Consider the following 15,224-nt stretch of genomic DNA (forward strand, 5'->3'; position numbering starts at 1 on the left):
TGGCACGATCAGGGCTAGACCCTCCTGGGGCCACTGAGGACCGCCAGTCAACCACAAGCAGCACACAAAGCAGAGGCCAGGCCTCCGGCGTGGGCTGACGGCACATCTTGGCTGTTCTCGACGAGACAGGTCAGGTGGGACCAACAAGCCTGAGGAGGCGTCCCCCCACCTCCACAACACCCTCCCGGAGAGGCCACGAGGCAGCCCTGCCCCGCGGGAGCAAGAGGAACCACACACGCACCCGACATACATGTGTGGCCCTCGTCACGGGACCTGCGTGAGGCGGGAAGACAGCCCAGGGCTCAGGACGTCACGGGGCAGCGGGCCTGATGCCCTCCGACACACAGGAGGGAGCGGTGAGGCCCACAGAGCCGAAGGTGGTCTTGGCCGGTGACCTCACTCCTTCAGGTGAGCCTGAGCGGGGCTGCCAGAACACGGGTCAACGCCGCGCCGGAGGGCAAGGGCCGTGTGGCAGGCCCGGCACCAGCAGCGTGTGGCTGTCTCCCAGGCCGTGGGACGCCTCCTGGCCGCCCTCGAGCACACAGCAGGCCGCACCAACCAAGCCCAGGCCCTTCCCGGACGGGCTTCTACAGCTGAAGTCTGTGTCCCTGAGGCCACCGCCTGCCCCCGCCTGCCTGGCCGGGCAGCGTCCCGGACACGCCATTCTGCACCCACCGCGCTTTGGACTTTAAAGGTGACGGGACCATCCACGCTCCTCCACCACCTAAGCAGAGTGACCTCAGAGAGTCATTTCCGACTTGAGATCTGTCTCAAAGAGGTCACTCGGCCAGCCGCTCTTCAGGACCGGCTGTGGCACCCAACAGACGTCTGGTTTAGTTTAATTAAAAATACCGGTGCCCACCACCACCTCGGCTCTCGGTACCTGTCACGCTGTCTGCCCTTTGCCGCTGAGCACAGGGACAAGCAGGTGGCCTGCAAGGGACACCTGGGCTCACCGGGCACCAACGACACAGAAACACTGGCCGAACCTGATGGGGGAAGGCCAGAGTGCACAGAGGGGCAGAGGAGGAGAAGCTGGGCAGGAGCCGAGCTTGACCTCGGGGCTGGGGACTCCGCAGGGGCAAGCGGCAGAGCGGGGAGGGAGGGGTGCCGGGCAGGCCTGCGGGCGCCCCAGGCGCGACCAGCCTCCAGCCTGAGCTGCAAACCACTGAGCCTCACAGGGGGTCACACGGGGTACAGGATGAAGATCATAAAAGGTGACACGGAGCAAGAGCCGGAGCAAGGACATGCGGCAGGAGAGCGGCAGCCGGGCCGCGGGGCCGCGGGGTCGGGCAGCAGCCCAGGCTGGGCCTGAGGGCCAGCGGTACTGCCCGCGGGCGGTCTCTGAGTCAGGGCGGCAAAGGGAGGGGTGGCGTGGACGGGGCAGCGCCAGCCTGCATGGCCGGGGCAGCGTGCGCCGGAGTGTCAGCGAGTTCCCGTTTCCCGCCTCCGTGTGGACCTGCTTCCGTGCCTTTGCTGAGGCACAACGGAGCGACGCCTGTTCCCGAGGCGAGACTCCCCTTTCCTGCGCCCCTGCCTCGCGAAGCACCTGCCTCGCGGCTCGGAAAGGGCTGGAGGCCGCCCCAGGGCGCAGGGGTGACACGCAGCCCCGGAAGCCGTCGCGGCCCCGCGGCGCACAGCAGACCTCGTCTCCCCGCTGCCCCTCCAGCTGTGTGTTTCCATCGACCCACCTGTCCGGTCTCTGGTGAAGCCTCCATCTCTGGCCTGTACCCCAGTTCTTGAATGCATAAATACAAAAATCTTAAAAAAAAAAAAAAGAAACGAAACGGCGGGAGGAGGTTAAGAATACGCACCTGATTTTCTTTAGCAGAAGATTCCAAAAAAGCCGCGTTCCAAGACTCTGCTAAGGCCTTCCCCTCTTCGTAACTGACCACCCTAAAGGAAAATAAAGTCCAAATTAAAGCGCTTTGCTTTCTGCTATCTAAACACAACAGCGACAGCGAGGCCCGGCGCAGCCTCCGCTCCCCTGACGAAGCAGAAGCTTGCTCTGCGCCGCACGGCGCCGGGAGGGCTCTAGGCTCGGGCTGGGAAAGAGTGGGTGCGGCCCTGGGCGCCACCGCGCTCCCGGAGGCCTCCAGTCCAGAGCCCAGGACGGAAGCTTCCAGATCTCTGAGACCTGTCACGACAGACCCTCTTCCAGCCCCGGGGACGGGCATTCTGGCGCACGCAGCCTGCGGTGTTCAGCCGGCAGCCCCCCCGCCCCCCTTACGCGCCCCAGACCTGGGACACGCCTGTTGAACGAGGGGGATACCGGGGCTCTGGAGAAAGCACCACCTGTCGGGGGGGTGAAGAGGCCGCCGCCATGACTGCTCTGCCGGCCGGCCACAGGCTAGGGCAGCAGTCAAAATGGGCTCGGCGGCCGTCTCCAGACCCACGTACCTTTCCATATGCAGGTCTTTCTTATTCCCAACCAACATGATCGGTATTCTGTAAGGACAAGAAAAAGGCCCGAGTCAACCGGCCCGCGCAGATCTCAGGGCTCGGGGCACAGCCATAAAGAGTCAATGTGACAAAGAGGTGGAAATTCCTACTCACTGTACTTTCCCCACCATGTCCAACAATTTGCCGTGGATAACTTTAATCACTTCAAAACTGCAAACAGAAAGCACACAGTTGTGAGTCCCCTTCAGTGCTGCCGTGAGTCCCTCAGGGGCGTCAGTAGCGCGAAGCCAGACCATGCTGCCCCACACAATAAACGGGGTGCCGGGGCCCGGGCTGCCTGGACCATCTCCCACGGGGGCCCCACAGACGACATGGCGTGCAGGGCATGAGCGCGCGCGGCGAGGCCGAGCCACACAAGCCCCATCGGCTGCGGGGCAAACACCCCACGAGCTCAGGGGCCCCCCCGTGGTCCTGTCGCCTGGCTTTCCAGGGCCCCCCGTGGGGTCCTGACCCCACCGTCCTCGCTGTGCGGGGCTGGCGCTACAAGCCTGCACTGTCTTATGCCCAGCTTGGCCTTCGGTGAGGTCACAAGGCAGCAAGAGGACGTCACCGCTCACCAGCGGCCACGCGCCGCTCTCGGTCAGAGACCCCGTAGTCACACAGGTGCCAGCCCAGGGGGCCTCCCCCAGGCCCCACCCCGTCTCCTCAGCACAGCGACCTGTTACGGCCAGCAGCCCGCCTCCGACTCCTCTGGCCCCACCCCCGAGCCCGTGTGCATCGGCACCAAGCTGCACAGGTCTCTCTCGCTGGCCCCCTCAGCTGCAGGATCAGGCCAGAACCTCCAAGTCACCTTCCTTAAGCCTGCCAAGTTCTCCCTGCAGATCTCACTGTAACCGGCTCCCTCCCTTTTGTCCAGACCCTTCCACAATGGCCCAGTGGGCCCTTCCAGCCCACCCACAACACCCCCATGCGTTGGCTGCTCATCAGCACTGCCCCAGGTCCACGCTCTCAGCTTCACCGCCTGCTTCCTGCTCACTAAACATGGCAATGAGCCCCACGATGCACCTGAAAGAGCGCGCGTGTCACTTTAACAAGATCACCCGAGCAAGCCAGCGATGGGACAGGGTGTCCTGAGCACCGAGGCTAGTTTCCAGACCTCTCCGCAGGCGCCGGAGAGCAGCCAGGGCCGGAGCGCGGCTGGGTGTGGACCCCCTGCGTGGAAAGCCTCCAGGGGAGCTGGCCTGGTGACAGGCGTCTAGGAACACACTATGGCAACAGTGACAGCCAATGCCATTCTGAGATGCGGGCACAAGAGACCCTGGTGGCCCTCCCGTGGCTGCTCTGGTGGAGGGGTCGCCTGGCACAGAGCCGCGGGCGTCCCAGGCCAAGAGCCAGCCAGGACCCGAACCTCGGTCCAACAATGCTCACGGAGCCAGGGGCTCACGGCAGCCCCAGCAGACACCCCTCAGCCTGGAGTGACCCTGACGCCTCAGCCGCGCCCAGACTGCTGAACCAGTGAAGCTGACATAACAAACACGCCCAGTTTTAGGCTGCTAATTCTGGGGCTGATTTGTTACACACTTTCACTCGAAAGGAAAGCAAATATCTGCACTTCTGTCCTCTTCAGATATTTAAAACTTCATTTTTGTCAAAGAAAGCAAAACAGCGCAGGCTGCACAGGGCTGCAGGCCGCGGCAGGGGCGGCGCCTGGGGGCAGAGGGCCCTCGAGCGCTGCGGCCTCAGCCAGCGCCGGCCACCTGCGTGTGGCCACTCGCCCCGAAGCCCGCTTCGTTCTCACAGAATTCTGGGAGGGCGGCCGACCCCGAGGCGACTGACCGCGGCTAGAGGACACGGAGGCAACAACAGGCCTGCAGCCTGCAGCCTCAGACTGCAGCCACGCGCCAGTCAGCGCACGGCGCTCGCCCTGCGCCACGCCTCCCCCGCGCTGCAGGGTGACCGGCGGGCAGGGATCGCTGGCGAAGGTGCTTGGAGCATCAGTCCCACTGGCTGCCAATCCCGTGATCACACGCCTAATTTAAGTTCTGAACTTTTAAAGTGAGGCAGAATTGTTTCTCTGGAACCGAAGGGTGCAGAGCAGTCTCCTCCCCAGCAGCTCACAGAGCAGCCGGGCGCAGCGGCTGGGGCCAGCGCGGTTAACCGAGGAGTGGCGCTCTAAGTCTAAGTCGCTTCTGAGTGGGCGCAGCCAGCGTGGCGGGACGGCAGGGCCGCAGCGCACGCCCCGGACAGCGGGCCCGGCCGCGCAGCTGTGAACCCAGGCCGCGGCCCGACGCGGCCTCGGCAAGCGGTTCCGGGTCTCCTGACTCAGCTCCCTTCTGGAGCAGCAAGAGGGCACTACCTCGGGCAGCAGCGACGGGCAGCGGTGGTGTGGCCCCGGCACCCCCCGCCCCACTCCCACGAGGCCCCGCACCAGACCCCCCCCTTGCTGGCAGCCACAGCCCCTCCCCCACAACACATGGCGCCCGGCAGGAGGGTGAGGTGTGTGCCTAAGAGCCATTTACGACTCACCGTCACACAGGAACGTGATCCTATTACTCAAAGATTTTATTTCATAAATCAAAGAATAAAATATTTAAGAAACGGAAACCCCAGATTGTACCAGAAGGTCGATTCCCCTGTCTGAACACACACAAAGGCCACTCAAGCATCCCAATCAACAGAAAAACTCAGCCTGTCTTCAATCATTCTCCCTCCAGCTTCAGGTAAACACAATTTTACCCCACCTCTCTGGCTAAGTTTTCCCCACAGCGACCTGCCACTTCTGCAAGCTGACCGCTGAAAACGTTTACCCTAAGAATTCAGTCAGCTGGAGCCACAGCAAGCCGCAGGCGGCCTTACCTCTTGGTGGATGTGACAGAGTACACAAGAATGTAGCCATTAATGTCTATGGAGTACGTCTGAGGAAAGATGGAGTATTCATCCTGCAGAGTGAGAAAACAAAATAATCACGCGTGAGTGAAGCCTTCCTGCCGCTGACGTTGCCAGCAAGCTGCCCGGGTTCTACACTGCCCGGTCAACGAAGTCACAGGCCCAGCGGCGGACGCCACCGGCTCACCAGCTCACTTCCGGGAGCGCGCCGCAGCCAGTGCCGGCCCCGGCCCCGCTGGCCCGGGACTTCTGGGAGGTTCCTGGATCCAGCGACTCCAGGGAGAGGGCGCGAGGGCTGCGAGGACGACGGCTGTGGCGGGAAAGGGCCCGGCTGTCTCCTCGCAGGGGTGGAGAGGCCGGAACCTCTGGGGCTCTCAGGCAACTACAGGCCACTGGTCTGCTCCGCAGGGCTGCGCGCTCGTATTTGAAGCGCGGCCCGTGCGCCGCCCTGTGTGAGCCACGGTGGCCTGAGACCCACATTCCAGAGGCCAGGAGGAGGAAGAGAGCCAAGCGCCCCCTCCATCGGCGTGTCCCGACTTCTGCGGCCAGCGGGCCATCCTCTGAGCGAGCTCAGGATTCTGGACACAGGCACACAAGTGACCGAGTCCTAGCCCTGGCTTGGAAACGCGCTGCCGACCGCTAGCCACAGAACCTAAAGCCCAGAAAGGCCCCAGCGTCAATGCTGCTTTCACCAGCACGACGCTGTCTGATGCAAGCACTCCGCTCCTGGCCTCCGTACAACTGCCAACACACCACACGCGGGCGGCACAGAGTGCCAGGAGAGAGATCACCTCACCACCACCACACCCGCAGCTGGCTTCCCGACCGTGACCCACAGCAGTGGCCAATGTTCACCCTGGCCACTACTTCTGACCACAGTGCAGTGTCCTTACAAGCCAGTTCTGCTGTCCACTCTCTGATCGGAGAATGGCAGGCCTGCACTGTGGTGCTGACTGCACATGCTAAAGCCTTATTTTCATTATCAGTAAAATTCTTGTTAGGTTGAATTCATTTTAGTATTTTGGTGAACGTAATAATAAATCTCTCCAGCCAGGTGAAACCAAAATCCCAGATGATCTGAGTCACCAGCTCAGTTAAAGTAAAGCAAAGTTTCATGAAATCAGCCAGAAAGAAAAGGAAAAATACCGGATGGTTTCTCTCATAGCAGGAGCATAACAGACCAGGCGAGAAAAGAACGATAACGATGACCAGCTACAGACCAGAGACACTTCGCGGGGCGGAGCGGGGAGGGGTCCAAAGCAGGGCGGGGAGGGGAGTGCACGGGACTGTGCTGACGGCACAGGGCGATGTGGTGACGGGGAGCCCACGGGGGTTGCGGCTGAGACGGGAAAGGGCGTAATACAATTCATCAGGAGAAAACCTAGCAAGGCTCTAGAGATAAAAAAGACTGAGACCGGGAACCACGCGTGTCCCTCGGGAGAACATTCGGTTACGAGCAGCTCCCTGGCTGACTCCCACCAATGCAGAAACGTGGGGGACCCCGGTGGGAGGCGCTGGCTGAGGCGGCAGGGGGCGCAGGGCCGAGGGCTTGGGAGTTTGAACTCTCCCCGCCGACGTGTTCGGGGGAATCAAGAGGCGCCCGGGCCTGCGGGCTTCAATGAGAGTACAGGGCAGAGCACTAAGTTCAGTAACGCAGACACAAGGGGTCTCCACAGCTACAAGCCTTTCAAACGGAACCCGTGAGCCAAAGGCCAGCTGGAAACAGAAAGCCGGCCGTTCAGACGACGCACCAGGCGTCCTTGAAGGCGTCACTGGAGGCAGCAAGCAAGCCCACCGCTGACAGGAAGCGGCAAGGCAGGGGTCAGGCGGAGAGTCACAGAAAAGGAAAGCCAAATGTCCCCAACGGTCAACTCCTTCCTGACAAGAAAAAACACTTCTCAAACTAGAGATCTCCACGGAGCTGACCGACCGGCAGCGCCCGCGGTGGGGAGGCGCAGGGAGGCAGGCCCTTCTCCACGGCAGGCAGGCCAGAGAGCAAGCTGCGGCCGCAACGCCCCTAGGCTCACCCCGACACAGCGGGCGAGGCGGGAGGCAGCCGGCGAGTGAGAGCCAGGGGACGGCCGGGACACGGTGACCTCGGAGGTGGAACACACTTCTGGTCCGTGTGGGGCCCGGCACCGACTGCAGCCAGTGACGTGGGGACTCGGGGCGGGCCGCACGCCGGCTTTCCTGCAGAAGGGGAACCCGACACCACAGGACTGCCAGGCTCGCTCAGCGCCCGTGCGCGTCACCAGCCCCTCGCGCCCCGGCACGGCTGCCGACTGCCAGCAGCCTGAACCCAGGCCGTCCACGGGGGCCGGGTTTAGAGACAGCCCTGGGAGCAGGGGCGGACGCGGCCCCCCGCGACGGAGCACCCCTTTCATTTCACGGTCGCCAACTGCGGACACAGCTTTGAGGGACCATGAGCTGTCACGAGAACAAATGACTCAAAGGAGCTGAACTTGAACCCATTTTGTGCACGATTCCCCAAATACCCTTACCCAGCGGGCAGCAGAGGGCAGTCCCGCTGGCCTCGCCACCTCTCGCTGTCACCCACGGCCTTAGGACACGGCGCCTTCGGTGTCACCGTGTCACTGTGCCCTCACAGGGCTGCAGACTCAGGCAGCGCAGACGCCCTGTATTGACGGGGGCATGGACACAAGACCCTTCTCTCCACAGACCCTCCCCTGCACGGCTAGCCAGCGCCCGCGCCCCGCACCCCCGCCCTCCCACCCGGCTCACGCACGGCGCTCTAGCCCCCGTAACCCAGGCTCCACAAGAGCAAATCCTCTGTAAGCTCCAAATTTGCTGGAAATCATGTAACACCCCGTGAGGGCCGGCGTGTCACTAGGGTAGCGGGAGGCCAGGATCCAAGCGCAGTGAGACCAGACTGCACCCAGGCAGGAAGGGACACAGGCCCCCCTCACGGACAGGCCTTTCTCTAGGAGCTAACCTGGAGCCACTGATCCATGAGCAGCCCCACCCCCACCCCATGGCCTTGGTGAACTCAAACCGAAGGCAGCACGGAACAAGAATCTGACGTGAGGGTCCCACTGGCAGCGTGGCCGGTGTGCCTGCCGCCTCAGCACCACCGCCCCGTGCCCTCGCTCCCAAGGGCGCCTGCTCTGCTACGAACACGCCGCCGCCGCGGCCAGATGCAGACCGCAGCGCCACCCTACGCCCTGCCCGGTGGCTCGCTGCGTGCACCGCTGAGGGTGACTGGGTGCGCAAGGTGCCCGTGCCCCCGTGCCAGTGAGCTGCACTCCGATGGCCAAGTCCTCAGCGGCGGGTGGCAAGGGCACGGTACAGGCCCCATCGGGTGGGGATGGTCACAGGTCACAGCTGTCACCTGCATGTTTGGCGTCTTCTAGTTGAATCTTCCGTAACAAACTCCAGGGTTTCTCCAGCATTAAGACCCACAAAGAACCATGTCAAAACAAAGCACAGGGGTTCACGGCAAATCCAGAAGACAGGCCTCGGGGCGCAGGGCCTCCCCCCCCCAAGTTCTAGAAGAAGCCCCCATCCAACCTGGCAGACCAGGTCACACCACCCCAGCTGCCCTGCAGACGGGCTGGCCCTCTGCCCTGTGAGCAGCAAGGTGAGGCGCCGGGCCCTGAAAACCCCAGCCCTCTCACCGCCCAGCGGGCTGCAGCAGGGTCAGCGCAGCAGAATGGTGTCTGGCAGAGGCTGGCCCGGGGCCATGGCAAGGGGGAAGCTAAGCTGTCAAAAACGGTTTCCTTTATTTCCTTCAGGTCCTCCTCATTTCTTTCGGCCACAGCTCCCAACTTCCCTGGTGAGGACCCCCGTTACCAACACGCTAACCCGCCAAGAGCCCCCTCGGTCATGCACACAACCTCCACAGGGACTGGCGAGCAGAGGCCGCGGCTCCCTGAGCGAGCTGCCCACAGCCCAGCCGCAACTGCCAGGCCTGCCCTGGGCCTTTGCATGCTTTTCCTTCAGAAAAGATCTGCTTTTGTCTCAACACAAGAGACCACTTATTGCAAAGGGAGGGCCAGCACTTGCGAGGCTCTGCCACAGAACGACAGCCTAGAAAACAGCAAGCCACTACCTGGCTCACTGAGGTGCCGTGGTGTCACATCTAAAACCTGAAGTTAAGAGGACCAAGCGGCCAACCTGTTCTCGCTCAGCCCCCGTGTCAGCAGGCTCTGGGCGCCGCCCTGTGTGTCAAGGCCGGGCCAGCTGTCAGACCCCCTGGTCCGCCTGGCCCCGAGGCGGAGATACTTACTTGCCCAGCTGTATCCACAAGCTGAAGGTGATAGTCTTGTCCATTCACTGTGATCAATTTTGTGAAAGCTAAAGGGGCAAAGAAAATTTATGTTAATAAAAAAAACAAAAAAACCTTCAATTACTTAGAAATTTGAACGACGACAATCAAGTTAGAGAGGCCCCAAAATCTCGCACACAGTGGGCATGTCTGAGTGGACAGATCCGCTGTACTTGCATTATCGAAGCAGCACGGGCTGACTGACTAAAACCAAGTTTGAGGAAACCCCGAATCTTTCCAAAAGCAAACGAAATCAGGCATCAATATAAAGCTTACAAAAACTGAAGCGCGGTCCTTCCTTATGAAACAGTGGAATCTATTACCTGAAGCTTGAAGCTTAGGATGAAGCAAGAGCAGGAAACTTTTCATTAACTTGCAGGAAGTCTGGTGTCAGGGCACAAAGAGCGAATTAACTGAAGTGCCGAGGACTTTCCGTACATAAAGAACCCGGCTGCTCGCTGACAGGTAAACAGCAGGGAGCAGATGTTCTGCGTGAAGCCATCATGCCCACTTAGTTTAAGCAATGTGTCACCACATCTTTTCTACCAAGGGGGAAAAATCAGATTCAAATAACTTCCGGAAAAGTCAATTTAGAATTCTAAGCAGACAGACTTCAAACAAATATAGACAGAAGAGGAAAGAACTATTGATAGCAACAGAACATTAAAAAGTAGCCATCTGGAACCCTGGCAGCTGAAGGACCGACTCCTCGGCATCTCCGGTCCAGCCATGTTGACTCGTGTGGAGTCCGGTCTCCTGCTGGCTGCTCGACGTGGCCTAAGCCGGCACAGACGAGGACGCACACCCCCGGCCTACACTGTCTCACAGCCCAAAGAGAACGCCAGCACCAGAGAGCTGAAAATGCGAACACTGCCAGGACGGTACAGACTGATCCGAAGGGCGTGTCCCACTGGGAAGAAAACAGCTCAGAGGACAGCAGCCACTGAGGAGGCCCGCACTAGCACCAGACTCTTCCAATGCAGGCTGGTGACAGAATCGGGTGGGCGACGTTTCAAAGCAGAGCACTCCAGCTACCGCCGCACAGCTCATCGCCGCGTCCTCTGGACGTGCTCACTGTGTAGAAAGACTAAACCAGGTGCAAAGTGATTCGACAGAACTTCAGGACCGGATGTAATCTGCTCCATCAACGCTAAGGAACAATTCTAGTGTGCTTCATGCCCACCACTGCAGGCGCTCTGAGCTGAGGCTCACTAGGCCTGAGCCGCGCTCTCCATCACTCTCAGCCAGCGCCAGGGGTGACGCTCCTGTGTGAAAACCTGCCCCCTCCGCGCCTTATACACCAAATATGCATTGCGGATTCAAGGAAAATCACCTCAGAAACACCAATGAGCAGTGAAACGTGCAACCTGCTCCTAGAGCCCAGAATCGTGGAGTGGCTGTGGAGTGTGATGTGAGCGTCGTGAAAAGATCATTGAAACAAAGCGCACTCACACACTCAGGCACGCACTCACAATTTCTCTTGTGCGCCCGTTACCAGTAGCACTATTTCAGGGTGAGACTGCAGTCCCGGCCTCAGTGCCCCTGCATCCCTGTGAAGGAAGGGGGAGGGGCTGACTGACAGACACCGCCAGGCGTGCCCTCTGGGAGCAGCAGGTGGGCAGAGGCGAGACAGCAAGGAGCTGAGGAGAAGCAGCGTCAATGCAGCAGAGGCAGAGTGATGGGAGGAGGCAGGAGGCCTGAGAGGACGTGGTAAGGACCTTGGGTTTTCTTCTATGTGTGCTGGGAAGCAAAAGACTTTGAGCAGGGGAGTGACCTGACCTGACTTATGCCTTGAAGGGGTGGCGGAGGCTGCCAGAGGTGCCAGCACAGGCAGGCCGGCGGAGGCGAGTGCGGGATGTGGCCCACTCTGGCCCTAGAAGCAGGGCCGCCTTCAGCAGCCCTGGGAAGCCTGGCGGGAGGGGGGGCAGGGGAGGCTCCCAGTAGGAGCTGGGCCTGGGTCTGGGCGAGGCTGAGCTTCCTGCCCCACAGTGCAGGGAGAGGCTGGGGCCGCTTGCCAGAGAGCCAGCCTGCCGAGCCGGAGCCATGGTCAGGGAGGCAGGGAGACCACCTAACTGCAAGGTGTACAAGAAACGGAATACCGACCCTAGTTTCACCGCATCTCTGCACAGAAAACAGGCCTTCCACACTGAACGGGACGACGCAAGGAAAGGCCTCAGTCCGTGAGGGGCCGCCTCTCGGCAGGCAGAGCGCCGCGCAGCCAGAGCGGACTGCCAGGCCCCGGGCGGGACAGGTCCTCCTACCCGGCCCTGCTTTCAGCCTCATAGAGTGAATGGGAGGTTTTCTCCTGACCCTTCTCTCCTCCACCCTACTGCAGTCACTTAGAGATTAATGCAACATCCAACCTCAGACCGGAAACTGCCCTCAGCAGACAAATAACTGCTTAGTACTGAGTTCCACCATGGAGCGAGGTTCATACAGAGCTCTAAAATGTGCCCACAAAGAGATGCATGCCCCTAGGTGTTCCTATCTCACGAGGGCCCCGCCATGGGCTGCTGGGTGGTTCTGCAGAACTCTAGCATTCAAATTCTCCAATTTTCTGAGGGGAGCTTTGTAGTTCACCAACAGTCTCACCCTGAGATGGCAGACACTGAGTGTCTCACTGCTGTTCTGCCTTTGAAAATAACCGACCACTAGTTAAACGTCACCCATGGAGCTGCGGCGAGTTCTCAGATGGACGCGGAGGATCTAGCAAAGTCATCCGCACCGACTACTCTTGGGTGTCAAAGTTTCTCTCAACCAGGAATGTCAAAATGCCCTCCCAGCGTCCTCAGGACGCGCCGCGGGCAGGGATGCCTGTGCCCCGCTGCCCTTTGTGTCAGCGGGCAGATCTGCAGAGCGCCGTGTCTAGGCCACGAAACCACCCACGCTCGGGCACCGCGAGCAGCAAGTCTGCACTTTGCCCGCCTGCTCGGCCCCCGTGCTGCAGGCCACCTCCGGGGGCCGGAGCTCTGCCTCGAGACTGCCGCCCCCCGCCGACGGGAGCTGACGCCCGAGTGAGCTCCAGTGGTCTCTGAGGGATTCAGCACCCGGACACCCGTGTCCGCCCCTGCCCAAAGGGTAAGTACTGTGAATGGACTTTTGAGAAAACGTCCCAAGCACAGTTACAGACGAGGCAGACAGCCTTGAAGGCAGGCACGGTCTCGTCCACCCCCAGGCAGCACCGCGGCAGCAGACTCTCAGGCAGACACGTGCTCTAGCGACGGTGCCGTAGCGCAGGGCACGCGGCGTGGCAGTGCTCGCGGGGAGGCGCTCCCCGCCATTCTGTGGGCACAGCCCGACCTCTCGGGGCAGGCAGGCCAGACTGCCGCCCAGGGCAAACCCGAGCGCCGAGGCACTGCGCTCTCCTGCTCTCACCCAGTGGGCGCCACCGATTCCGCTCACCGCGCCCCATGGGAGGCCAGGACGCTTGCTGCCCAGCTCAGGCCTGCCCAGGGCCCGTCACCAACCAGCGGGTCTCCTGCCCCGCGACTTGGGACACAAAGGACAGCAGGCGCTTTGGCCAGAGGTCAGCACGCTTTCCTGGAAGGGCCAGAGAGTGACTCATTTTAGGATTCGGGGCCACACGGCATCTAGCCGCTCAGCAACTCTGCTTCTGGGGAGTGGGGTGGCCCCACCGCATCCCGTGACACTTCCCTCATGGACGCGGACACATGAACGTCAGGTACATTTTCTAAGTCACAAACCACCTCCTTCTGACCTACCGCCTAAAGGTCAAAACCACTGATGCCCAGGCCCTACCAAGAGGCAGCGGGTCTTTTGGGGCCCTGGGCCTGCGCTGCTCCACCCGTCAGGACCCTCCCTTAAGTCTCTCTGTCAAGCTCTGGCAGGTGCGGCCCACACGTGTCACGTGGCCTTCACGCCTAACACGACATGCCCCTGTGCCAGAGCTGCAGCAAGCCTGGGTCAAGCACAGGACGCTGGCTCCAGGCCCACTGCAGGTCTGAGGGCCTGGCAAGGCCAGCTTCTCCGGGAGACGTGTCTCAGACGCTTCTCTGGGGCTCCTGGCATCCACACTTGTCTCGTGCTCCCAGAATCCTTTAAGGAGGCCGCAGGTGAAGGCTGTGAGCAGGTCTGGTTTCAGAGCTTTCCCCTGCACAGGGCCCGAAATGCCAAGGCCCTGGAGCCAACTATATTTTTAATGTGGCAACTGCTCTCTCCTATCCCAGAATAGCTCATTTCTCCACAGGCTTCTTTCAAGTCTTTAGGGAGGGGGAGGGGAGGGCTGCTGCTTCTCCAAGCGTAAGGCACAAAGGGGGTGGAGAGTTTACATCCTCTCTCTAAGCCTGGAAGACCGAAAAAGGGCCACTGCTGAGGAGGAGGAGGAGGAGGAAGGCTGCTCTCCCCGCCTGCCTTCCTGGAGCTGAGACCTGCACTGTGACACCGTGCTGCTTCCTGTGGAACCAGGTGCGACCTCTACAGACCAGGATCTCTTCCCTGGAGAGAAAATCCATCTGGTATAAAGTGGTTGGGGGGCCCTCCCTGGTGGCTCAACGGGTTAAAGCGCAACACTGCAAGCTGGCCGCAGCCGCTTCAGTGCGAGTTTGATCCCCACCTTGGAGGGGACCCCCAGGGCACAGCAGATCCCTCCTGCTGCTCCCCTCAGCAGTGGCCTTCATCAATCTGCCTGTTCTGCTCCCCCCCTGTCTCTGGTGAAGCCTCTCAGCCCCTGCACCGCTGGCCTGTACCCCAGTTCTGTGTGCACAAATAAATAAATCTTTAAAAAAAAAAAAGTGGTTGGGGTTCCTGGCTGCGACGGAGATCGCAGGTCTAGCTAGTTCCCCCGCAGTCAAGACCGCAGGAGCGCAGGACGGCTGCTCGCGAGCAGGCGGCTCCAGCGTACCGCCCAGACGAGGGTACTTACTGTTTTCTATGGTTGGATCATAGGAGTCAACAAACTGGCCTTCCACAAACTGAATCGTCAGTGAGGATTTCCCTAGAAGAGAGAGCAACAGTTCAGGTGAGGGCGCGTCGCTCACAGTGTAGGTACAGGAAACGGAATGTACTGGACCAGAGAACGAACATTCCTTCAAATGGCATCTGGGGAATCTCAAAAGAAGAAATATTATTAATTTGTTTATATGAGGAATTTTTATGAATGAAGCACTTTGGTGACTCAATAAATTACTGACCAACAAGCACAGCAAACAACGCTTGTCGTAAAGCAGGCCGCACTGGCCCGGCTCTCCCGGAAATCCGACTCTTCATGCGACAGCTCGACACACACCACTAGTCTCTGGACGCCTCCTACGTGGCTGCTTGAAGAGTTACCAGAAACAGCTTTGTAAGAGAGAAAGGGAAAGGGAACGAGACAGTGCACACTCCCCAAGACAGAAATCCTCCCGCATCCAGCAGCAAAGGCCCCGCGACGCTCTGGACTCGCGTCACGGGGTGACGGCACCCCAGAAAGACGCGCTGCAGAGCATGGGTGACTCTCCCCGCTGGGGAAGGGTGGGGACGGGTAAGTGGTCTCTCCTCGTTTTCACCCCAGGTCACGCCTCCTCTCAGAGCACCCCCAGCCCAACACGAACACGCCCCACTGCTCCCTCCCGCCCGGCCCACCCCGGGTGGGCTCCGGCAGAGCCTGGGACGGAGCGCAGATCCCCCGCAGGCCCACCCGGAGTGCGGCCTC

At 60.7% G+C, this 15,224-nt stretch overlaps 1 protein-coding gene across 1 annotated transcript in view; it reads right to left on the reverse strand.

Moving 5' to 3' along the window:
• The window catches only part of RHEB (Ras homolog enriched in brain), a 25,111-nt gene that overhangs the window by 1,312 nt on the left and 8,575 nt on the right, over window positions 1–15,224 (reverse strand). The window contains exons 2-7 of the mRNA XM_012733866.1: window positions 14,457–14,794; window positions 9,536–9,603; window positions 5,260–5,342; window positions 2,557–2,613; window positions 2,401–2,448; window positions 1,815–1,896 (exon numbers count right to left, since the gene is read on the reverse strand). Of these exons, the coding sequence (XP_012589320.1) occupies window positions 1,815–1,896; window positions 2,401–2,448; window positions 2,557–2,613; window positions 5,260–5,342; window positions 9,536–9,603; window positions 14,457–14,794 (676 nt within the window). The remainder of the gene's footprint in view (window positions 1–1,814; window positions 1,897–2,400; window positions 2,449–2,556; window positions 2,614–5,259; window positions 5,343–9,535; window positions 9,604–14,456; window positions 14,795–15,224) is intronic.

The sequence above is a fragment of the Condylura cristata genome, unplaced genomic scaffold (assembly GCF_000260355.1).
Source record: "Condylura cristata isolate star-nosed mole 26May11 unplaced genomic scaffold, ConCri1.0 scaffold00042, whole genome shotgun sequence".
Taxonomy (NCBI): Eukaryota; Metazoa; Chordata; class Mammalia; order Eulipotyphla; family Talpidae; genus Condylura; species Condylura cristata.